This window comes from Rhagoletis zephyria, unplaced genomic scaffold (assembly GCF_001687245.7).
Source record: "Rhagoletis zephyria isolate East Lansing unplaced genomic scaffold, Rhagoletis_zephyria_1.1 Rzeph_scaffold_00108, whole genome shotgun sequence".
Classification (NCBI taxonomy): domain Eukaryota; kingdom Metazoa; phylum Arthropoda; class Insecta; order Diptera; family Tephritidae; genus Rhagoletis; species Rhagoletis zephyria.
In genome coordinates, this window is record NW_016157192.1 from 109,447 (window position 1) to 134,151 (window position 24,705).

General features: G+C 37.7%; 1 protein-coding gene across 2 annotated transcripts in view; it reads right to left on the minus strand.

Moving 5' to 3' along the window:
* Positions 1-24,705, minus strand: part of LOC108377602 (uncharacterized) — a 380,884-nt gene that overhangs the window by 24,027 nt on the left and 332,152 nt on the right. The window contains exons 11-12 of one of the 2 annotated variants that reach the window (XR_001849338.1): positions 14,873-14,969; positions 2,902-2,986 (exon numbers count right to left, since the gene is read on the minus strand). Coding sequence is in view for 1 of the 2 variants with exons in the window: in XM_017633880.1 (XP_017489369.1) it covers positions 14,873-14,969 (97 nt within the window). In the remaining variant the exon portion in view is untranslated. Of the gene's footprint in view, positions 1-2,901; positions 2,987-14,872; positions 14,970-24,705 lie in introns of those variants that run through there. The other variant, XM_017633880.1, reaches the window with a different exon arrangement.

A 24,705-nucleotide genomic window follows, 5' to 3' on the forward strand; every position in this document is an offset into this window, starting at 1 on the left:
AAGTCGCCAAGCACGATTTTGATATCATGACGGGAGCAGCTCTCGTACCTGCACTCCAAGCGCTCATATAAGAGATCCCTGGATGCCTCATCTTTCTCTTCCGTCGGGCCATGGGAGCAGATGAGCGAGATGTTGAAGAATCTCGCTTTGATGCGGATTGTGGCTAGACGCTCGTCCTCCGGGGTGAACGACAGTACTCGGCGACGGAGTCTCTCTCCCACCACAAATCCAACTCCGAATTTGCGCTCCTTTACATGGCAGCTGTAGTAGACGTCGCAAGGCCCCAGACATTGCTTACCTTGGCCCGTCCAACGCATTTCTTGGATGGCGGTGATTCACGAGGACATCAACCAGCCGGGCAGAGGCACCTTCCCTATTAAGGGTCCGAACATTCCAGGTGCTTGCCCTTAAATCGTAGTCCCTTAAACGTTTGCCGTGGTCGTCATCATAAGGGGGGTATCATCCGAGGCTTTGCCTTGCTTCTTCACTGGAAGTGGTTTTTACGTGGCGGGTCCCAAACCCAGCGCACAACCCATTGCTGGGACATATATACATAAGTATATTATTCACATAGCTTTTGGGGTACACTGCCAAGGAACAACAACTTTTCTAAATGCTTTACAGACAAGCGATTTCTACTTCTTCTACTACATGACCGCACTTTTCGCGAAAACTCTAATAACGGGCGTCATTTCTTGAATATCCGTTGCAATGATAAAAGTAGTAGAAATCACTCTTTCGATACTTACTCGATACCGAACAAAAAGGTATCGAGTAAAAAAATACTTGGTATCAAATGAAAAGTATCGAGTATTTACTTGTATCGATTGAACCCTAAATTGGCTATTGATACAAATTTGTATGATCGATTCTCCGGTAACCGTTGAAACTCTGCTCCGATCTAAAGAATATCGTTGTTTAAAATACGTTAAGAAGTGTTAAAGAATTTATTCAACAGGCGATGCTAAGTCCGTCGGGTATTACCTACTTATGCATTTCCTTACAAATGCGGAGAATTTAAACAGTCTACAATAAGGTTTGCAATTTGGGTATTCAAAAGAGTGTCGTATTGTTGTGTGTCGTAAACTTTTTAACGGCTAAAAATATTGTAAGGTATTCGCAAGGTGTCGTAGTTGTCTTATATTATGTTATTATAATTTTTCTCCCTGTTAAAATATATATTTCTTCGTGTTTTTGAGCCCTCTTAGAGTAAATTTAACCACGAAAACCTTACGACATAAGACAACAGGACACTTACGACACTTTGAGAATCACATAGATATTTTTTTTAGTATTCTAAAAATATAATAATTGGCATTCTTACCACATCCGGCTTATAAAGATGTGTATGTGGTAATAGAAACGTCGATCCGACATCGCGTTCTGCCATCGTGTTTGCCTCCTGTTCATATGCAAAATTGTAATAGATATTATTGTATGCAGTGACTTTTTTTAGAGCTAATGGAAATCAATACATACTAATATAAGGGGCACTAAATAAGTATTTAGATTTCGCTACAATAATATCATATGAGTCGATCTGGCGTATGCATCGTATGCATTAATGTAATCGGAACTTATTACAAGCGCGCTTTGATTTGTTTACAGTTACTTCTAAGTTTCGAAGGAATGAATATTTCAAAAGAAGGTTTTCGTTTGATTATGTTTACAACATTCTACGTGAATTAACGAAGCAGCCGTGTATCGATGAACTTGTTTTGACTTTTCGCTGGCGCTGGCGTCGCTTTAACAGCTGGCTATGAATAAAAGAATTCAAATGCATCCGTTCGCATCAGTGTTGCCGTTTTACCCATTGGTGGCTAGATTTAGCTACCAAATACTTTTTTTGGCCACATAAATTTAAAATTGCCCCTAGCTCTTTTTTAGCCCTTTGGAGAATTTACTTATACTTGGCACGAAAATGTTGTATATGCTTAATTTGATCTCATTTTTTTCATTTATGTAAGAGACGAATTTTTANGTGATTGCCCTTAAATCGTAGTCCCTTAAACGTTTGCCGTGGTCGTCATCATAAGGGGGGTATCATCCGAGGCTTTGCCTTGCTTCTTCACTGGAAGTGGTTTTTACGTGGCGGGTCCCAAACCCAGCGCACAACCCATTGCTGGGACATATATACATAAGTATATTATTCACATAGCTTTTGGGGTACACTGCCAAGGAACAACAACTTTTCTAAATGCTTTACAGACAAGCGATTTCTACTTCTTCTACTACATGACCGCACTTTTCGCGAAAACTCTAATAACGGGCGTCATTTCTTGAATATCCGTTGCAATGATAAAAGTAGTAGAAATCACTCTTTCGATACTTACTCGATACCGAACAAAAAGGTATCGAGTAAAAAAATACTTGGTATCAAATGAAAAGTATCGAGTATTTACTTGTATCGATTGAACCCTAAATTGGCTATTGATACAAATTTGTATGATCGATTCTCCGGTAACCGTTGAAACTCTGCTCCGATCTAAAGAATATCGTTGTTTAAAATACGTTAAGAAGTGTTAAAGAATTTATTCAACAGGCGATGCTAAGTCCGTCGGGTATTACCTACTTATGCATTTCCTTACAAATGCGGAGAATTTAAACAGTCTACAATAAGGTTTGCAATTTGGGTATTCAAAAGAGTGTCGTATTGTTGTGTGTCGTAAACTTTTTAACGGCTAAAAATATTGTAAGGTATTCGCAAGGTGTCGTAGTTGTCTTATATTATGTTATTATAATTTTTCTCCCTGTTAAAATATATATTTCTTCGTGTTTTTGAGCCCTCTTAGAGTAAATTTAACCACGAAAACCTTACGACATAAGACAACAGGACACTTACGACACTTTGAGAATCACATAGATATTTTTTTTAGTATTCTAAAAATATAATAATTGGCATTCTTACCACATCCGGCTTATAAAGATGTGTATGTGGTAATAGAAACGTCGATCCGACATCGCGTTCTGCCATCGTGTTTGCCTCCTGTTCATATGCAAAATTGTAATAGATATTATTGTATGCAGTGACTTTTTTTAGAGCTAATGGAAATCAATACATACTAATATAAGGGGCACTAAATAAGTATTTAGATTTCGCTACAATAATATCATATGAGTCGATCTGGCGTATGCATCGTATGCATTAATGTAATCGGAACTTATTACAAGCGCGCTTTGATTTGTTTACAGTTACTTCTAAGTTTCGAAGGAATGAATATTTCAAAAGAAGGTTTTCGTTTGATTATGTTTACAACATTCTACGTGAATTAACGAAGCAGCCGTGTATCGATGAACTTGTTTTGACTTTTCGCTGGCGCTGGCGTCGCTTTAACAGCTGGCTATGAATAAAAGAATTCAAATGCATCCGTTCGCATCAGTGTTGCCGTTTTACCCATTGGTGGCTAGATTTAGCTACCAAATACTTTTTTTGGCCACATAAATTTAAAATTGCCCCTAGCTCTTTTTTAGCCCTTTGGAGAATTTACTTATACTTGGCACGAAAATGTTGTATATGCTTAATTTGATCTCATTTTTTTCATTTATGTAAGAGACGAATTTTTAAACTAAGAAAGACTGATATATAGTCATATGTAAAAGTGTTAAGGCTCTTAACTTATCTATTAACGATTTAACCATAGTTTAAAATAGATAAGTTTACTGCCCTTAATATGCTTAATTTTTTAAATGGCCCATCAATTCGATTGACCGTGTATGTTCTTGGGTGTGATTGTACCAGCTGCTGGTGTCGTGAGTGGTGAAATTAGATCAATTTTATAAGTAAAAAGTATTTTGGCGGAAATTTCTTGCACAATATGAGTCAAAGCCGTGTTTTTGGAAGATTAAGTTCACGATATTGCAGTTGTGAATTAAAACAAAAAAAACAATCTTTTAACAAAATGGTAGAAAAATTATGAAATTTCGGCTCTAATCATTTCGATCTTTCCTCAAACTCATTTGTAAAGAAATAAATATTGTACCAGCATGCTGGTAAGTTATATGTTTCGGGCCTGATGGTACAATCACTTGATGGAGCCAGCAACCTGGTGTCGTATATTTCCCCTTTTATACAAAAAGGTTTTTGGTTGGATAAAATATTTGCTTTTTTTCCAGAGTTCATTGTTTTCTATACCATTACTTATTGAAAATGTTTGCGCGTATACTTACATATGTATATGTAAGGAAAAAAATTTTAGCTACAATTTTTAGCCACAACGACATTTTTTAGCTCTTTTTTAGCCCTTTTTTAAAGGAATTTGGCTACCACTAAAAATTATTCGCGGCAACACTGGTTCGCATAGCCAAAATTTGGCAACGCTAACGCCAACAGAGATCAGAAAAATGGATTTTCGAGTGCGTCTTTCGTCAGCTGTTGCAAATAATTACAATAATATGAAATATTTTGCATTTTTAATCAAATGCGGACAAGAAATATCGTTCCTAATGCAATTATTGATGTGGAGTATTAATTTATGTATTGTTAGGGCCGTTTTCTCATCTAACCTTTAGATTACCAGCCACTTTATGGTCTCGATATACGAGTTTTCGTTTTCTCATCAGCGCATTAATTTCTCGAGTCGATAAATTGTTGCTCACCCGATGCAACCTTTAAAAATTTGTACCCAACTTTAAATTTTGGTTTATTTTTGGTTCATGAGTCAGATATATTAGGTATTTCTACCAAGGTTTTGGTTTTTGCTAACAGTTGCTCTTGCTTTATATTTGCTTATGTTGCATTGCCAACCTTTGAAATTTTATGACGAATGTAGTGAAGTTTCACTCTCGGAAATGTAGTGAAGTTTCACTCTACGGAATAACAAAATTATTTTTAGCGGTAAGATAAGAAAACGAAAACACTTTAAAGTGAGGAACAATTTATCTTCCCTGTTAGTAAAGGCAACTTTACTGCTTACATTAGAAAACGGTCCTTAGTATATTAATTTAGAGGCCAAAGTATTCGCTGCCACGCGATCATTGTAGCAAGCAGCGAGCGTTATTCGCGCTGCTGTCGGAGCGACGCCAACACTAACGCCACGACAAAGGTGTCTGTGGACAGGCCTTTAATGTTTGGCCGAGCTTCTTCCCCGATTTGAGGTGTGCGCCTTGACGCTGTCACATAAAAGGGAGAGAACTACAGTTTTATGCCGACTCCGATCGGCGATTGTATTTTTTATGAGAAGCTGTTTTAATGGCTGAAATACACTAGCAGGTTTGCCATTGCCTACCGAGGGGAGACCGCTATTGGAAAAAACTTTTTCTTTTGTTAGTCGGAAATTGGGCTCGATCCAAGGCCCTGCGGAATGGTAGTGCGCACTTCTAACCACTACACTACAGCGATCGCCGCATCGATATTTTAAGAAAAGAAAAACCCAACAAAATTTGCTTCGAAGCAAATGGCCCAATTGTTTTTCGCTAAACAGATCATGTGGCTATAGTGGCGCTAAAGGAACATTGAACAGTTAGTTATTTAGTTATGAATGGTACACAAGCATTTGTTTGGCAAAAGGAGGTAAAACACCGAAAAACAACAAATGTTCTTTCATTAATTCAATGCGATCTCTGACACATCTGGTCATATAAATGATTTTTAGGCACTCAAAATGACGAATTGATGTGCAATCTGTCATACAGCCCTGATTTAGCACTTAATGTTTTTTTTCTTCCCATACATCAAGGATTAACTGCGCGAACAACGATTTTCTTTATCATAAGAACTTGCTAACGCTAGGGTGGCCAGATATTATAGTGACCTAATCAGTACAGTTGGGATCAAAAATTAGTACAAAGTCATAAAAATCAGTTAATTTTTGAGCGTATTTTTTATACCCGAACGCACTTGTGCACAAGGGTATATTAATTTTGTTAACGGTTGTTTGTAACAGCCAAAACGAATCGAGATAGATATAGAAAAATGTATACATAAATGCTCAGAATGAATAGAGAAGTCGATTAAGCCATGTCTGTCTGTCGGTCCGTCTGTCCGACCGTCCGTGTACACGATAACTCGAGCCAAAATTGAGATATCTCAACGAAATTTCGTATGTAGGTTTCCATTTATCCAAGGTAGGTTGGTATTGAAAATGGGCGAAATCGGACTGCAACCACGCCCACTTCCCAAATAACGGTAATTTCCAGAAATAAGAAAACTGTGATATTTTAGTAACTACTGACGATAATTCACTCAAAATCTATATTTACAATAATTTGCAGGCGAAAAATAAGAATATTATAAATTTTTGGAAAATGGGCGTAGCCACGCCCACTTATGGTTACATGTGTATATCTTGGTAACCGCTGCACCACTTTCTTCCAAACTAGGCACAGTTGTTGGTCCGACCGAAAATTTTTTAAATCGGACAATAACCACGCCCACATCCCATATAACGGTAATTTAGAGAAATACAAAATCTTCCACAAATGAGTAAATATTAAAGCTAATTTATTCAAAATTGATGGTTGCAACAATTCTTTACCAGGAAATACGTTTATGGTAAAATTTTGGAAAATGGGCGTGGCACCGCCCGCTTATGATCACATATATATATATCGGTAACCGTTCTACCAATGTGTACCAAACCGGTATGGTTATTGTGCTTGCCACGTAAAAGCAAAATCTTTAAAATTATTGAAATCGGACTAAAATTACGGCCGCTTTTCATATAACGGTAAATTTCAGAAATGCTTGAAACTTCAATATTTTGAAATTTAAGGACGCTAATTTACTCTAAAATTGATACACCCCGGCTTACCATGTAGCGGTAGCCTTCGGAAAGGTGAAAAAATATATATTTAGTACTTGCGCCGGGTATTTAATGTTCGGCTCCGCCCGAACTTAGACTTTCTTACTTGTTATTATTAACATTATAACAACCAAATAACAGCGCATTAATTTAACAAAAAATAACAAATAGACTTTTAAATACATATAGTATTATCAATATAAAAATTCATTACTTTAAAACAAATCAAAGATATTACGTATGTATGTACAGCTGTGCTCAGGAAAATAGTAGTAAAACGTATTGACAGGTTTTGAAATTTTTGTATTTCCTTATGTTTGGGGTTATGTTGAGGGATGCCAGGAATTGTTTCCAAGATAAATGATGAGCAATCGTTTATTTGTACTAACGCGAGAATATTTATTAAGGTATTTTGATTACAATTATGATGATGTTAAATGGAATAAATATTTGATGAGCGAAAAGAATACAAAAACTGAAATGCGTAGTGAAAAACGCGTGCGGTTCTTTTTGATGATGTCGTAACTGTCACACCGCTCAGAGAGCCTATTTTCATCATACGTCGACAGCTATTTGAGTGAATTATTGGGAAGTGTTCAGAAAATCCTTAACATTTCCCGCCCACCTCGTCGTATGTCGACGAAAATCACGTTCGCCGCCCACCGTAGGTGTCCTAGTCCGAGGACTTGGGCGTTTCTGTAGGAATAGGCAGCACAGATATTTTCGAGATTGGCCGCTGGAACGCGGTAGTTTTTAAGCTCACGACGCGAACAAGTCCATCAGAGCCCGGATGGGTGTCTGTAATTCGAGCCAGTTTCCATTGAGTAGGGGGTGCTTTTTCATCTCTAACAAGCACAAGTTCTCCAACCTTGACATTCGGTTGTTGTTTATGCCATTTGGAGCGAACTTGCAAATGATGTAAATACTCTACAGACCATCTGCGCCAGAAGTCTTGATATATCTGGCTAAGTTGTTTCCAGCGGTACAAAACACCACTCTTTGTATCGAGAAGATTGGGTTCTGGCACGCTGGTAAGAGCGCGTCCAATTAGCATGTGCCCTGGTGTCAACGCAGCGAAATCCGTAGGATCATCTGTGAGTGTCGTAAGTGGTCTAGAGTTTAGACACGATTCGTTTCGCTTGAGCACTGTGTAAAATTCTTCAAAGGTGAGTGTTGTAGTGTTGATTGTGCGTTTTAACAAGGCTTTCATGCTTTTAACGCCGGCTTCCCAAAGCCCGCCAAAGTTTGGAGCTCCTGGGGGTATGAAGTGCCAGTTTATACCAGTCCGTGAGGCATAGCTAGCCGCGGCGTCCAACTGCTTCCGAAATTCTTTAAGTTCTTCTTTCGTGAGCGCGTCAGCACCAACAAAGGTAGTACCTCTGTCGCTATACATATCTGAACAGATGCCACGTGCAGCTACAAAACGTTCTAATGCATGAAGAAATGATTGAGTTGTCATGTCGCTTACCAACTCAAGATGAATGCCTTTACTGGCCAAACAAACGAACAATGCCACGTAACCTTTATAACTCTTGTGTCCCCGCCCCTTGGTTGCTCGTATATTGAATGGTCCAGCGTAATCGACGCCGGTGTGCATGAACGGGAATGTTACAGTGCAACGTGCTGCCGGAAGGTCGCCCATCATTTGCTTTTGTGGGGTGCAGCTATGTCGATAACACTTGACACAGCTGCGTATTACGCGTTTCACTTCCGTACGCCCATCGATAACCCAGAACTGGCGTCTTACATAACCCAGTGTTGCTTGCGTACCGCCATGAAGACACCGCTTATGAGCATGGTGCACAATTAAAGACGTGAGAGGATGCCGTTTGGGCATGACAATAGGGCATCTTTCGTTGAACGGCATATCTGCTTGTTGCAATCGCCCGCGTAGACGCATAATGCTTTCAGAATCCAGTGTTAGACTCAGCTTTCTTAGCTTACTTTTTTTTGAAAGTTCTTGTTGTTGTTGTAGAGCTAACATTTCTTGCTTAAATTCAGCTTGTTGCGTCATCTTAATGAGTACCTTTAGCGCTTTGTACCGTTCTGGCCAGGTGCAAAACGATGTCAGAACACTCGATTTGTTTCGCCACTTATTTGCAAACCGTAAGCACCATCCAATTATAGCGATGAGTTTGTCGACGCTCGAATATTTTGTAGTGATTGTATCCAACCAGTCTTGATTATTAAGTTGCACTGTGCAAACAGTGACTTTTCTGGTTTCCGGGATATTTTCCGGAAAGTTTATTTGTGTTGAGGCCAGTATTGTTCATTCAAGGAAAGCCATGCTGGCCCGTTCCACCATAGTGTGTTGGACAGTAAGTCGTTGGCCGAAATACCTCTCGAAGCACAATCTGCCGGATTGTCCTTCGTTGAAATATAGCGCCAGGCTGCGTCGGAAGTGACGTTCTGAATTTGCGTGACACGGTTCGAAACAAACTGNTTCCACCATAGTGTGTTGGACAGTAAGTTGTTGGCCGAAATACCTCTCGAAGCACAATCTGCCGGATTGTCCTTCGTTGAAATATAGCGCCAGGCTGCGTCGGAAGTGACGTTCTGAATTTGCGTGACACGGTTCGAAACAAACTGCTTCAATTTGCCTGGTGACGATCGGATCCAACAGAGCGCAGTTACGGAGTCCGTCCACAGTAGACATCGATCAAATTTGAACGATAATGCATCTTTGGTTTTTGCCAAGAGAACCGCAGCGAGACGAGCACCACACAACTCAAGTCGTGGAATTGACAGTCGCTTTAAAGGTGCCACTTTCGTTTTCGCCATTAGCAAATTGACTGAGGTATAACCGTCAGTTGTTACCTTTATGTAGATTGCAGCAGCGTACGCTGCGCTCGATGCGTCTGAGAAAGCGTGTAGTTCCACGGTGCAGTTCGCGACTACTTTTAGCCAACGCGGGATATGCAAATTTTGAAGTTGTTGTAATTCGTTTCGATAACTTTTCCATTCGTGCTGAAGATCTTGGGGCAGGGTCTCACCCCAATCTAACTTCCGGTCCCATAGCCGCTGCAAAAAGATTTTGCCTCTTACAGTTACAGGAGCCACGAGTCCCAACGGATCGAATACTCTAGCAACATCACTCGCCAGTTGACGTTTGTTGAAGCACGTAATGCTGTAATCCAAATCGATACTATACGTTAGCATATCAGTACGAGTAAGCCAAACGATTCCCAAAGCCTTGGTCTGGTCGCTCATGCCTAACTCCAATGAGTCCGATGGATCACGATCGCATGGCTCAATAGCGTTCAAGACCTCAATAGCGTTGGAGTTGAACTTGCGCAAACTAAAACCGCCTGCCTGCAGCAGCGATTTTAATTGAGGTATATTGTTGATAACGTCAGCGTGTGTGTCACCTCCGGATAAGACGTCATCTACGTAAAATTCAGTTTCGAGTGACTTTGCCGCTTGAGGGAATTTCTCTCGCTCATCATTTGCGAGACGTCGTAAGACTTTAAGTGCCAAGTACGGTGCACAATTAGTCCCATACGTTACGGTCAGTAGCGTGTAGCTGGTGGGTGAATCCTCTGTAGGAGTTCGCCAATAGATTCGTTGAAGTTCAGTATCTTCGCGGTCCACCAAAATCTGCCTGTACATTTTCTCGATGTCGCCCGTAAATGCAAATTTGTATTGTCGCCAGTTCAGCAAAATATTCGCCAAATCATTCTGCAACTTCGGCCCAGTGTACAGACAGTCGTTTAGCGATACCCCAGTGGAGTATTTCCGTGCAGCATTAAACACCACACGAAGTTTTGTAGTAGTGCTCGAAGCCTTCCACACACCGTGGTGTGGTAAATAGCACATGCGAATAGCATTGTTGTCGTTCGACACCTCCATGTGCCCGAGTTTACGATACTCTTCCATAAACTTGTTGTAACCTGTACTAAGTTCAGGTTCGCGAGCAAGCCGTCGATGTGTATGTTCTAACAAGACTAGCGCATCTTGCTTGCTAGGTGCAAGCTGCTGAAGGTCAACGCCCTTTCGCACAGGGAGTTTCACGATGTATCGGCCCAGACTGTTACGCCTTGTAGTTTGCTCGAACAGTTTTTCGCAGTATACTTCATCTTCCGTCAGGGTTTGATGCTCGTTGAGTTCCTCAAGTTCCCAGAAAAGACGTAAGGTATGCTCCAAGTCGATGTGTGTGTTGTAGCACTGGGCTTTGTGAGTATCAGCCATACCCTTATGATCAGATAACCCACCAAAGATGATCCAGCCTAGTTGCGTATGCTGTGCCACCATTCCATTAGTAGCGCTTTGTTTAACCTCGTTGCGTATTATCATGGCGTAGTCTGCCGCACTCATGATGATGTCAATAGCACCGGGTTGGTACCACTTGGGATCAGCTAACTTTAGCTGACCCAATTCTGGGAATTCGGTATTTGGGATGTGCTTACTAGGTGTAATGTTCCCTACCCTTGGAAGTACCAAGGCGATACACTCCATCTCAAAATCATATTGTAGTGATCGAATAGTGACTTTGGCCAATGCCTTCGCACAAGCCACGCTCGTACCAGATGCACCGCTGATCGGGATCTTAACGACTGTACGTTGTAACTGCATCTGTCGTGCTGCAAACTCACTAATGAACGTAGCTTCAGCTCCATTATCGATTAATACTCGCAAGATTTGTCTGTGTCCATTCGGACCACGTGCTTCCACAAACGCGGTGGCCAACAGCACTGTCGGCAAAGAAGCTGGTGAATGGTTCGACGTGTTTCCAATACATGTGTTATTGGCTGTTATAGAGGCTGTTACATTCGTTGTACTCGAATCCGCTGAATTACTTTGCGACACTCCTTTTTGTGCCACATTAGGTTCGGCCTTATTACAAAATACACCGTGCAATAATGTGTTGTGCTTTGCTTTGCAAACTGTGCAACGCCCCTCGGACGGACACACCCGTAACATATGTCCTTGCCGTAGACAATTGAAGCATAACTTATGACACATGACCAGCTCTTTCTTTGCACTTGAGGCCTTAAATTGTTTGCAGTGCTGAACGATATGCTTATCTGAACATATCGGACATGTTGCAGTTGAAGTGTGATAGCCTCTGACTGTTGTTTTCGGTTTAGCTGCCTTCTGAGGTTCATCATACGCTAACTTTATGACCTCCAATGATTGAATACGATTCTCAAGGAACTTCTTTATCTGTTCAAACGTTGGCACTTCATCGCTTGAGCTAAGAGACAGTTCCCAAGCCTTACGTGTAGCAACATCCAATTTATTGACGATTATAAATACGAGCCAGTCATCCCAGTGTGATACTGAACGACCAAGATGTTGTAACGCACGCAATGCTGCTGTTACTCCGTCACACAACACCCGTAATTGACTTGCAGTTTCAGCATCAACTTTCGGCAAATTCATGATGTGAGTTAAATACGAGTTGATAATTATGCGCTTGTTCTCATATTTCTTAACAAGAATGTCCCATGCAACTTGAAAATTCGCATCTGTTGTCACTATATTGTCAAGAACATGTTCCGCATCACCAATCAGCGCGTCTTTGAGATATTGAAGTCTCTGTGTGTTACTCAAATTTGAATGATTAGACACAACCGATTCAAACAAATCTTTGAATGCGTACCAGTGCAGAAAATTCCCATCAAAAGTTGGAATCTTAATTCGTGGTAACGTAGTCATTTGCTGTACACAAACAGTCGTTGGGTTTGTTGAATTTTCCGCGTTTGTAGTAATGTTGTGAGATTCTGTTCGCAATGCGTTGATGTCGTCAATTAATTCGCCCCGGGTTTTCTGTAAACAACATTTCTACGGACGAATGATCATCTTTGCTCAAATATTCATTCACCGCAGTAACATCAACACCCTTCTCAGCAGTCGCAGCGAACAACCTTAGTTCTTCATAACATGTGTTGTATTCCATCCAATAAGATTCCAGTAATGTTTTTCTTGCTGTCAAATAGCCTGCAGATCGACGGTCCTTTGCCACCTTTCGCGTGTTGGTCATGAAGTTGGTTATGCGCAACGCAACTCCCTGAATTTTGGTCAGATGAACCTGCATCTTAGTTAAAGGAATGTGTGCTACGAATTTATTGCTGTAACAAAATGTAAACACAAGCCGAAGTTGCCACTAGACCTCAAAATCAGCCTGTTGCTAGTTTGCCTTTGCTAAATGTACTCGTTCCTATTTGCTTTGCTCACCGTGTTACCACTCCGGCAATGGATAACTCGTTGTTTTGCTTTGTGCTGTTTGACAGTAAACCCAGTGCTGCCAAAGTCCAACTTTTGTTACGTACAAAGTTATGATCGCTCTCGCCCAAATGATGCTTCAAAGGGAATGAGTGTCGTATGCAAGTGCGCAATCTTACGTGACGTCACCAATAAGGTTGATATATGTACTTACATATGTACACGTACACGTACATATAATCAATGTATGAAACTTAAAATGCGGTGTTTGCCCTGAAGTTAGCTTATGAATTTCGATGAAAAATATGTATTGAACCGTGGAAAGCCCAACTTCTCGATGACAAACAACGAAGTTTGATTGATTTGGTGCGCCGTTTTCGCCACTCCCCGCAAGGGATGCCAAAATGTTTGGGCTTTTGTTGAGGGATGCCAGGAATTGTTTCCAAGATAAATGATGAGCAATCGTTTATTTGTACTAACGCGAGAATATTTATTAAAGTATTTTGATTACAATTATGATGATGTTAAATGGAATAAATATTTGATGAGCGAAAAGAATACAAAAACTGAAATGCGTAGTGAAAAACGCGTGCGGTTCTTTTTGCCTATTTTTTCTTCATCATACGTCGACAGCTATTTGAGTGAATTATTGGGAAGTGTTCAGAAAATCCTTAACACCTTACTTAATTTAAATTTTTTATAAAAATATAGTTAATTCTATAACAAAAGACATGTGAGTTGAAGTTTCAAACTTTCTAGAAAAATTATAAAAATTGAGAAAATTAAAAAAAAAAATTTGTAGCCCATTCAGTTTCAGTAGAAGACGAGCTCGAGTCAGAATCTGTTTGCATATTTTACGCTACAAATTTAAACCATATATAGTTGGTGTGCTTATTAAATACAACATTCACATTAAAATGTTGACTAAAAGGTATATTACCGAATTATCGCTAAACGAATTTTCGAGTACGAATGAAACTTAACAGTGTTAAATGTGTATGTGCAAGTAAAATGACAGGTGGTCGAGCATCAAAAATCAAAGTAAAGCTACATATATCATATCCAAGAGTCGGTAGTTTGCACCTTTTCCAAATTTTTAGAACTTACATTGCACCGTAGCAGTAGTCGTCTTAAGTTTGAAATACTGACAGCCGATTTCTCAGTGGATGTTTAATTATAATCAACACATTATCTCTTATTGTCATCTTCTCAGTGTACTTAATATATGATTAACTCACCACCACCTTTCATAAGATTTATTAATGGCGAAACCAGCTTTTCCTGTAAATCCTGTAAAACCTGCAAATCGTGATTGCAAATCGGGTTGGGTTGAATCCAAACAGTTTGTTATTTTGCGAAATCCTAGGAAACGAAACAATTGCATGCTGACACCTTTTTAATAATGGTTCAAGTTTAATTAATGCTTTCAATCTGCTCACACGTATGAGTTGTCAAAAACCGTTGTTTTGAACATGTAAACCTCAAGTAAATGTCAATTACACCAATTTACAAAAGTATTTACTAAATGTAAAAATCAGTACAAAATCAGTAGATTTTGCGTACAGATTTCGGGGTCTTAAAAATTAGTACAATAGAAAAAAATCAGCACATGTACTGATTAAATCAGCGCATCTGGCCACCCTAGTTAACGCGTTTCAAAAACATATTTTTGAGTTGCCGACTTCACTGCGGAAAAAATTCTTTATCAATTGGTTTGGGCGTTTGCAAAACTGTATAAAATATGTTGAGTATATTTTGAACATCGATAAAATTTTTTTTCTTTTATAGCGAGACGAAAGTTTTATTTAGTGCCCCTCGTACATAAATAAATACATTTTTTTACTAAGTAAAATTGACCTTAATTAAACTTTTAGATATATCCATTTAAAATGCTGTTAGAAGTTTAGTCCTTCGGGGCTAAACACAAATTAACAAATATACTTCTATTTATCTCTTTTAGTACTTACGTCATTTGTATTGGCAGTTTGTGCGTCGGAGCAAATGTGCATTGGTTCCATGACAGCCTGCACGGTAGTTTCATCAATAGAGTGTGCTTCTGCCGATCTAAAAATTGAAATACAAATTTAATTGACAGTACACTATGGGTACGGTGACTATAAATATGGATTCAAAATGAAGGACAATTTTTCAAAAATATGCCTACATATATTGGTATTGTTGTAGGCTGGTCGATCTACTTCTCCATGTGCAAGAAAAACAATTTTTCTCCACTGCTTTGCCCAACGTTTCGCTAACTACCTTAGCATCATCAGGGGCGATTCTTTATTATAAATAGGTTCGTTCGCGTAGCTGTTAATTGTTCATGTTTAACCAAAACTTGCAAGTTTTTGCGTTCGCGTACGCAAAAAACTTGCAAAGTAGGGGAAATTGAGAGAGCAAAGTGACATTTCATTTTGAGGGGAAGCTGCTGGTTTCTGCTGGAAAAATTTTTGCCAACAGCAATTTGCCAACAGGAAAACAGCTGATCAAAAACAGCTGGTTGGCATTTACGCAAATCACAAAATTGAATTTGATGGTTTGGAAGTTAAAAANAAACTTTAAAAACGAATCACTCTTTCTTCATCGATATTAATCTTTTTTTACATGAATATTTATAAAAGTATANACAGAAAAAACCAAAAAAAAAAAACGTAGAATAAAAATATCAAAAGAGTATTTATGATTCTAAATTCTCAATACATTTTAAACTTTAAAAACGAATCACTCTTTCTTCATCGATATTAATCTTTTTTTACATGAATATTTATAAAAGTATAGTAAAACATATTATAATTACAATAGCTTACACGAAAAGTGAAAATCTTTAAAAGATTATTTTATGGGCAAATTTTGAGTCATTCAAACCGAAAACAAAACTTTTTTTTTGTTTTTTGTACTTTTCGCAGTTATTTGTTAAAAATCGACGTCATGAATCGACGTAAACAACGAGTTACAAAGTGCCCTTTACAAAAATTTATAATTTGTGCAGATTGCGCTACATAGCATCTACATTTCTAATCCCATCTTCATTAACTTTGGCTCAAAATTTACTGTAATGATATATCTTCTTTATCGAATTTTTGAAATAATGAAAAAAAATAATCAAATCAAACTGGGTATTTGATTGAAAATGTCACTTTTTTCGACTTTGACGACAAAATGCAAATGGTCGCCTGTAGCACTGATAATTTTCATTGAAGTCGCCACAAGTTATATATATTTTTTTTTTATATAATACCCTTTGAGCTGTAAGTTGCTTACGTTGATTGGGAGATTTTTTCATGAGATATTGAAGAAAAGCTTCGAAAAGTACCAAAAGACACTTTTTTGAAAAAATCCATCTATTGTCCGATAATTTTTAAATAACGAATAAAATGCGGGACAAATGCAGCACATTGGAAAAAAGCAGGACATTTTCAGGTTTTTCAGGTTTGAAAAACTACGCAGGACCGACCTTTGAAAAACAGTACGGTCCTGCAAAAAACAGAACGGATGGTCACCGTAACTATGTGCCACTGCCGCAAAAACGTCAAAAAATCAAAAATTTCATGGCCGCGGCGTTTGATAAAGTGAAGATACGTTTCTAATAGAAGTTTTTCTAACCTTTTAAACAGGAATAGTAGTTAAGGAAGTAAAGCCCCTAAAAGTTGAAACATTTTCCACTTGGAGAAAAATTTGATTTTTTCATCTTTGCGATTAGTTTGAATGTCAATCGCGCATTTTATCGGCATAATATAGCGGTGTAAAACGCAGGGAAGCGTTTGGTGATTAGTGATTTGCGTCTAAAAACCTATGTACAATAAAGTGTTTTACAACACACCTCCTCATGGAAAAGGAAGCTGGCAAATGCCACACCACCAAATGCATTGCTGAGGCTATCTCTGAATGAATACGCTTTGCTGACGTGAATGGATCTTGGTTTATGTAACGAAAAACATAAGTATACTCTTTTTTTATTTTTATAATTTTTATTGAGCTTTGTACCACGATTGTTTATTAGGAAAGTCGAAAAAGCAACAAAGTCTAAGCGATAACTTCTACCGCTTAGACTTTGTTGCTTTTTCAATTTTTCCTAATAAACAATCGTGGTACAAAGCTCAATAAAAATATTAAAAATAAAAAATTTTAATATGCCATAATAACATTGACAAATACATAAGTATACTCTTTCGTGAATCATATTACAATATAATGTCTAACAGCCACATTCTGAAACCTTCATTAAATTAGCTCTAACGGGCACCTTACTGACGATCGTTAAATCTGTTAGTTAATGTTTACTTTCAGAGTTAAAAGATAAGTGCTCATTAGTAAATGAACAATTTAAATATGACCCCAGTTGCGGGCCTTTTTTGGCATCACTTACTTTTTTCTTCCAGTTTGAAATCAAATATAAAGATAAGTATTTATACCGTTTTGCGTGCGCTGCCTCAACAGTCGCAATGGCTGAGTGAGCAAATCACTGGCCTGCCTTCGAGTCCTCGGGCAGGACACTTTTCCCCCCATTTTTAATTTAATATTTTTTGTGTTTAACTTTTTATACTTTTTTAATAAATTTTTTTCTTTTTAATTTAATTTTTAGATTTTATTGTTTTAAAAATGCAATTTTTTAATATCATTTAATTTTTAGAAACTTTTTGCTAAATGAGGCATGTCTTTCAAGTCACCACAGTCTTTCGAAAGACAAAAGACCCTCGTATGACAATTAATGCACTGCATGGATACATTTGAATCGACCAATAAGACATTTGTTAGCAGCGCAATTACTTACACTCTTTATCTCTCCATTCTCTTGTTGAGTGCGGGCAATAACAAACTGGTTGGCACTGTTGCCAACTTAGTGCTTTACGCACTAAATTTAGTGCTTTTTCAAAAAGCGAACATTTTAGAGTTTAGTGCTTGGTTCCTTTTTTGTTGCTTTTGTTTTTAGTTTGAAGACACCAAATCTGTAAATCTTAATAAAAAGGGGGCAAAAATTTACAGCAACCGTAAGTTTTGTAAGAAATTTTATAAAAATCGGAACAAACTCATGTGACAATGACAATCATAAGCGAGAGAGCATATTTTTACCAACAATATAAATATGTGGCAGCACTTTCAATCATGTCAAAATTACATTCGGTAATTCCCCATTACTGGGACCAGGAATCGCACTATGCTGCAGTGGATAATACGCTCATATGACACATTAAAAAGGAAAATCAAATTTCGTTATGTTTCAGGTGTTAAGCGGTCGGAAAGAAAATTCCTTTAGTTCACAAGATCGTAAGAGACTGCAGTATAGATTTAAACTACCACATAGTTCATGAAACTTCATTTCTGGTTTTTGCTTTCGTTTGATAGGAATTGTAGAAAAAATTAAGCAAAACGAAGAAAACTTTAACATTTAAACAGGCAGGAAAAATTAATAATCTTTGCTTATATCTAAGCAAAACAGAAACGCTGAAAACAGCTGAAAATTAGAAAATAAGAACGTCGCTCGAACGAAAATATTTGAATTTATAGAAAACAGAATAAATTGAGTTTTGTTTATTTGAATCGGCATCACTACAATACAATTCGTTATGCATACAGTCCATCAAATACTCCAATAAAAATTTGGTGGTTTTTGTTAAAATGAATAGCAGCTTTATATGCGTAGTTGGAGGATTTAAAGAACACGAGAAAACGTCTTGATTGTATAGCGTATATTCCAGAATGAAAAAAATTTATTCGTTTCAAACTTCTTAACATACAGCAATAGCAAATGTGTATACAATATTGAATACAAAGTAATATTTCACAAAGTACATTTCTAACACTCCTCCTCAATATGTACACATTTTCCATTAAGAACATTTTAATACAATCCCATATCTTTTCTAAATTTGCAATGTTTTATCTTTTGTAAGTTTTTAGTTAAAATATCTGATATCATTTCTTCAGTACAAACATAATTTAAAGCTATTTCACCTGCTTTATACAAATCTCTGACAAAGTGATATTTCAAATCTATGTACTTACTTCTTGCATGATATATAGGATTTTTTACCAAAAATTGTGCACCCTGATTATCACTATTTACTAAAGTAGGTTTAGTAACAGCGAATCCTAATTCGTTTAAAAGACTTCTTTTGTATATAGCATCTTTCGCAGCTATTGAAAGTGCCACATACTCAGCTTCTGTACTACTAAGTGCAACGACGCTTTGCTCTTAGACTCCCACGAGAATACTCCGCCTGCAGCAAAAAATGCACTCCCTGTATATGATCTCCTGTCACTAGCATCGGCTCCCCAATCAGCGTCAACATAACATTCGATTGGTTTACCCGCTTTGTGATAATGTATCTTCATATCTATTGTACCCTTCAAATATCGAAGACCATGCTTGACACCTGCTTCGTGCTCACAATGCGGATCGGTATTTCTTTGTGAAAGTTTGCTTACAGAATGAAGAATGTCTGGTCTCGTTGAAATAGCCAGATAGATAAGAGCACCTATCAAAGACTGATATTCACTTTGATTCACACGTCTACANCTTTGTGATAATGTATCTTCATATCTATTGTACCCTTCAAATATCGAAGACCATGCTTGACACCTGCTTCGTGCTCACAATGCGGATCGGTATTTCTTTGTGAAAGTTTGCTTACAGAATGAAGAATGTCTGGTCTCGTTGAAATAGCCAGATAGATAAGAGCACCTATCAAAGACTGATATTCACTTTGATTCACACGTCTACATTTGTTGTCAGTACAACTGACTTGAAACCCTGCACTTAGTGGCGTACATACTGCTTTACAATCGGACATTCCTTGTTGACTCAATAAATCTGCGATGTATTTCCTTTGACAAAGAGTTATTGCACCCGTTTCCCCTTCGTGCTGAATTTCCATTCCAAGGTAATATTTTAAAGGGCCTGTGTCAACAACATCAAATTCATTTGCTATTTTAGCTTTTATTCTTTTGACCTCTTCTAACTTCGTGCCACCTATAATTAAGTCATCCACGTTTACTGCAATAATATTATAGTTCTCATCCTTATGCCTTGTATAAACGCAAGGCTCGCTTACACACGGTTTGTATCCAAAAGACTTAAGAACTGCATCCAACCTTGTATTCCACTCGTGTCCACTCTGCTTTAACCCATAAAGCGCCTTATTTAATTTCAAAACATGATGAGGAAATTTTTTGCTAACAAATCCTTCAGGTTGATGCATATAAACAACTTCGTGCAAATCGCTATTCAAATATGCTGATGGTACATCCATTTGATGCAAATGTAAGTCGTACTCACACGCCAACGCCAAAACTAAACGCACCGTCGCATATCTCACCACTGGTGAAAACGTTTCAGTAAAATTTACACCAAACCGCTGACTACAACCTTTTGCTACAAGACGACTTTTCAAACGTTGTATACTACCATCTGCATTTCTCTTAATAACAAAAACCCATTTACAACTAACGACCTTTTCACCACGAGGTAAGTCCACCAGCGACCACGCATGTTTCTTCATTAGTGCATCATACTCCTCCTGCATAGAAGCTCTCCACTGTACGGCATGTTCACCACTTAAAGCCTCTTCTACAGACTGCGGAACTGTTTCTATAAAATTTAGCAGGTGTCGTTCCTTACGCGGACGACCCCGACTTCCGGACCGAATTATTTTTGGTCTACCTGGACCATAACGCACTTGCTCTATAAGACCATTGTCATCGTTGTTAGGTTCGCTTTCAGACCGTTCACATAAATCGACTCCCGTGCTACACTCGTTAACACTTAAATCAAATGACATCATATCCACCGATTTTTCACTTCCAAAGAATGTGTTCTCCATAAAAACTACGTCTCTACTTATGATAACTTTATGTGCAACTGGATCCATCAAACGATACGCCTTGGAGGTGTTGGAATAACCAACCATTTTTAACTCCCTTCCTTTTGGCTGAAACTTTTTCGATTGCGTCTTATCAAGCGTAATTGCTAACGAACCAAATGTTTTTAGATGTTTAGCTGTTGGTTTATTGCCTGTGTACTCTTCGTACGGAGTTTTGTTGACTAACGTTTTTGTTGCTCCATATTTCGTAAATAAACTGCTGTTGCCAATGCTTCCGCCCAAAAACTTTCGTCCAACTTACTGTGCACTAATATGCATCGTGCCATCTCGACCAGTGTACGGTTAGCACGTTCTGCCACACCATTTTGTTGGGGTGTATATGGAACCGTCAACTGCCGATGAATACCCTTTTCTACCAAAAAATTTTGAAACTCTTTACTCATATATTCACCGCCATTATCGCTTCTTAAAACTTTTATTTTTCTGTCTGTTTGTTTTTCTGCCATTTGCTTAAACGATTTAAATGCTTCAAACACTTCATTCTTCGATTTCAAAAAATACACAGAAACGTTTCTGACTTATCGTCAATAAATGACACAAAGTATCGGGACCCGCCAATGGAATTTTTGTTCATTGACCCACATACATCCGAATGTATAACTTCTAATAAGTCTTTAGCCCGATTTTTAGAAGCTCGAGGAAATGATTTAACACATATCTTACACTTTGCGCATATAACACAGTCTTGATTACTCAACATTTTTTTCATTTTAAGTCCGTGAACAAGTTCTTTGTTAAACATTTCTGTTAAACTATCAAAATTTAAATGTCCAAAGCGATTATGCCATATTTTTACTTCCGTTTCTTCGTTATTTATGTTAAAACACGTGTTTGCTTCACATTTAAATACAAATAAACCACCTTTACGATTACCTTTAATTAATATTTCTCCTTCTCTGTCTCTTATAACAGATTGATTATTTTTGAAAGTCACTGATAACCCTTTCTCACAAGCTTTGCTTACTGACACAAAATTACATTTCAAATCTGGCACATGTAAAACATCTCTTAGTTTCACTCGGAATTCTCCACTTTGCACACAAACTTCACCAATTCCATCCGCTTGTATGTATTTATTTCCGGCTAGTTCAATTCTCTCCTTACGTTCCTTATATGTATCAAATGCAGAACGATCACAACATAGATCTGCAGTTGCGCCACTATCGATGCACCATTCATCACGACTTAGCTCATAAGAAGATATTGAAGCAAGAATATTGAAAGATTTATCATTTCGCTCCGTTTTAGATCCTCTGCATTGTGCAGCATAATGGCCATGTTTACCACAATTAAAAAATTTACCATTACGCTTCTTTGCCGAATTATTTACCTTTTTCTGCTCTTCGGAACTTTTGTTGTTGTTCTTCATACCATTCTGCACTCTTGTTCGTGCCAGCAACGCTTGTTGTGAATCAGAAAAACCCATTTCATCACCAATTCTCCTAGCACCCTCTTCGAGTACCTTTACTTTAAGGGAAGTTAACATCGGCAAACTGTCTCGAGATTCGATTGCTACTACGAAATTCTCGTAAGATTTTGGCAAACTTGCTAACAAAATTATAACTGCCATTTCATCTGGTAAAACAACATTTATCTCCGCCAACCTTTCGATGATATCTCAAAACTCATTGAGGTGATTTTGAACCTTCTCACCCTCAAAAAATCTGAGAGACAACAATTGTCGAAATAGCGTCACTTTCCGAGCAGAACCGCCCGGCTGATGAATCTGCTTAAGCTTACTCCAAGCCAAAGCTGCTGTTTGACATTGCTTCACATGGTTCACCTGTGATGGTTTAATACATAACATAATGCTCGCCAACGCTTTTTTGTCCTTAACGTCGAACGCCGCTGCCTCTTCGGCAGATACATCTTCACCTTTTATTTGCTTTCCAATAGTTATTGCCCACAACTCTGCATGTACTAAAATGCTTTTCATCTGAACTGACCAGGATACATAGTTGGAGTCATCCAGTTTTTCGATTGAGTACAATCCGGCAGAACTCATCTTTTACACGCTTTCCTTTAATCCTCTAGCGATCTGGGTACCATAACCTGTTAAAATGTATAGCAGCTTTATATGCGTACTTGGAGGATTTAAAGAACACGAGAAAACGTCTTGATTGTATCGCGTATATTCCAGAATGAAAAAATTTATTCGTTTCAAACTTCTTAACATACAGCAATAGCAAATGTGTATACAATATTGAATACAAAGTAATATTTCACAAAGTACATTTCTAACAGTTTTTCGAGAAAATCGCGATTTTTCTTGGGTTTTAGAGCGTTTTCAAATTCAAAACTTGGCAACACTGCCGGTTGGAATATGCGTGAGCAAAAAACTGATCAATACCAAGGCAAGTATTTGCTTTGCAAGTGTGGGAACTTAGCATTAAAGCATCGCATCTGGCAGCACTGTTTTCAGTTTTCTTTATTGATATTCGTACTTTGAGCTTTATCGTTTTCTTTTCGTGCGGGAGAACCTTCTAGAAGCTTCTACTTGCAACACGCACCAAAAAGTGTTCTTGAGTTTTGCTAAGCATTCAATTTGTGAATTAATAAAGATTGTTAAGTTTTATTATATCTACATGTGGAGTTATATTACCCCACACAAGCAACAATTACATCGACTGAAAAATATCCGCAAATAGCATAGAGCTGTTGATTGTTGGTATTTTGGTTCTGCTAATTATGTGCTTAAGCACACATGTACATATGTATGTATTTACATCAAAGTTATTTTTGATGCTTGCTCTTACTACTACGTTATTTGGTTTAAAAAAAAGCACAAATATATGCACATACATATGTATGTATTTATTTCAGTGAATACCTTCGCTGCAATAAGGTAATAAATAAAATAATGAAAACTTGTTAATGTTAAAGAAATCTGTATAGCTTATTTGTTAAACGAAATTCCAGAACAAATATTTAATGAAGGAAAATATAAAATTAAAAAAGAATGCATTCCAAAAACAAATATTTAAAATTAGGTATGCATCACAATTATACGTCAGCCATATATTCGGTCCACTCAATAACTTTTCCAGTAAGAAGATACTGGCAGCGAGAGCGTAAAAGAAAAATAGAGATTAAAATTGAAAGGAAGAGAAAATTATCAGAAAAAGTTATTGAACGCAAAACTATTAAAAATCTTGCAACATAAACCCTTTTGACACTTTCTGAAGGCTACGTTTTGGCGCACAATTCCCTTTTTGATTGGGACTATTTCCCATCGTCATAAAAATAATAAAATGTACATTACATTTAAATTGCTCACCCACATTTTCATTTAACTAATTATATTTCATCAAATCATCCTCTTAAACACTTTGTTCACATTTGGATTGGAAACATCACCTTATTTTTTGACACGTGCAAATTCCTGCTAGCAAATTTTTACTTGCAAGAATTTGCAGCTCTCTCGGGTTGCCACGCTCTCGAATTCGCTTTCTCTTGCGAATTTGTTGGGTTACTGAATGCATTTCCAGTAAAAACTTGCAATGTACTAGTAACAATTCGTAACAATTTTTTGATATTGAATGGACCTATTAATATTAACGCTGTCAATCTCCATTATGCAATTTATTAATTGTAAAATTTCAGCGCATGCGATATCAACCAAGTCGTAAACGAGCAAGAACTACATCCGAGAAATTTCGAATATACAAGCACTTGAGAGCACGGTTGCCACACGACAAAAAATTTTCTGACCAGAATTTACAAAAAAAGTTGCCTAAAAGTTACCAAGTAAAAAGCCACTTTTTATTATACAATAAACTGTAAGAACAAGCCTCGTTTATTCAATTGTATGTTACCAGGCTGGTCTGATCTAAGTATNGCCACTTTTTATTATACAATAAACTGTAAGAACAAGCCTCGTTTATTCAATTGTATGTTACCAGGCTGGTCTGATCTAAGTA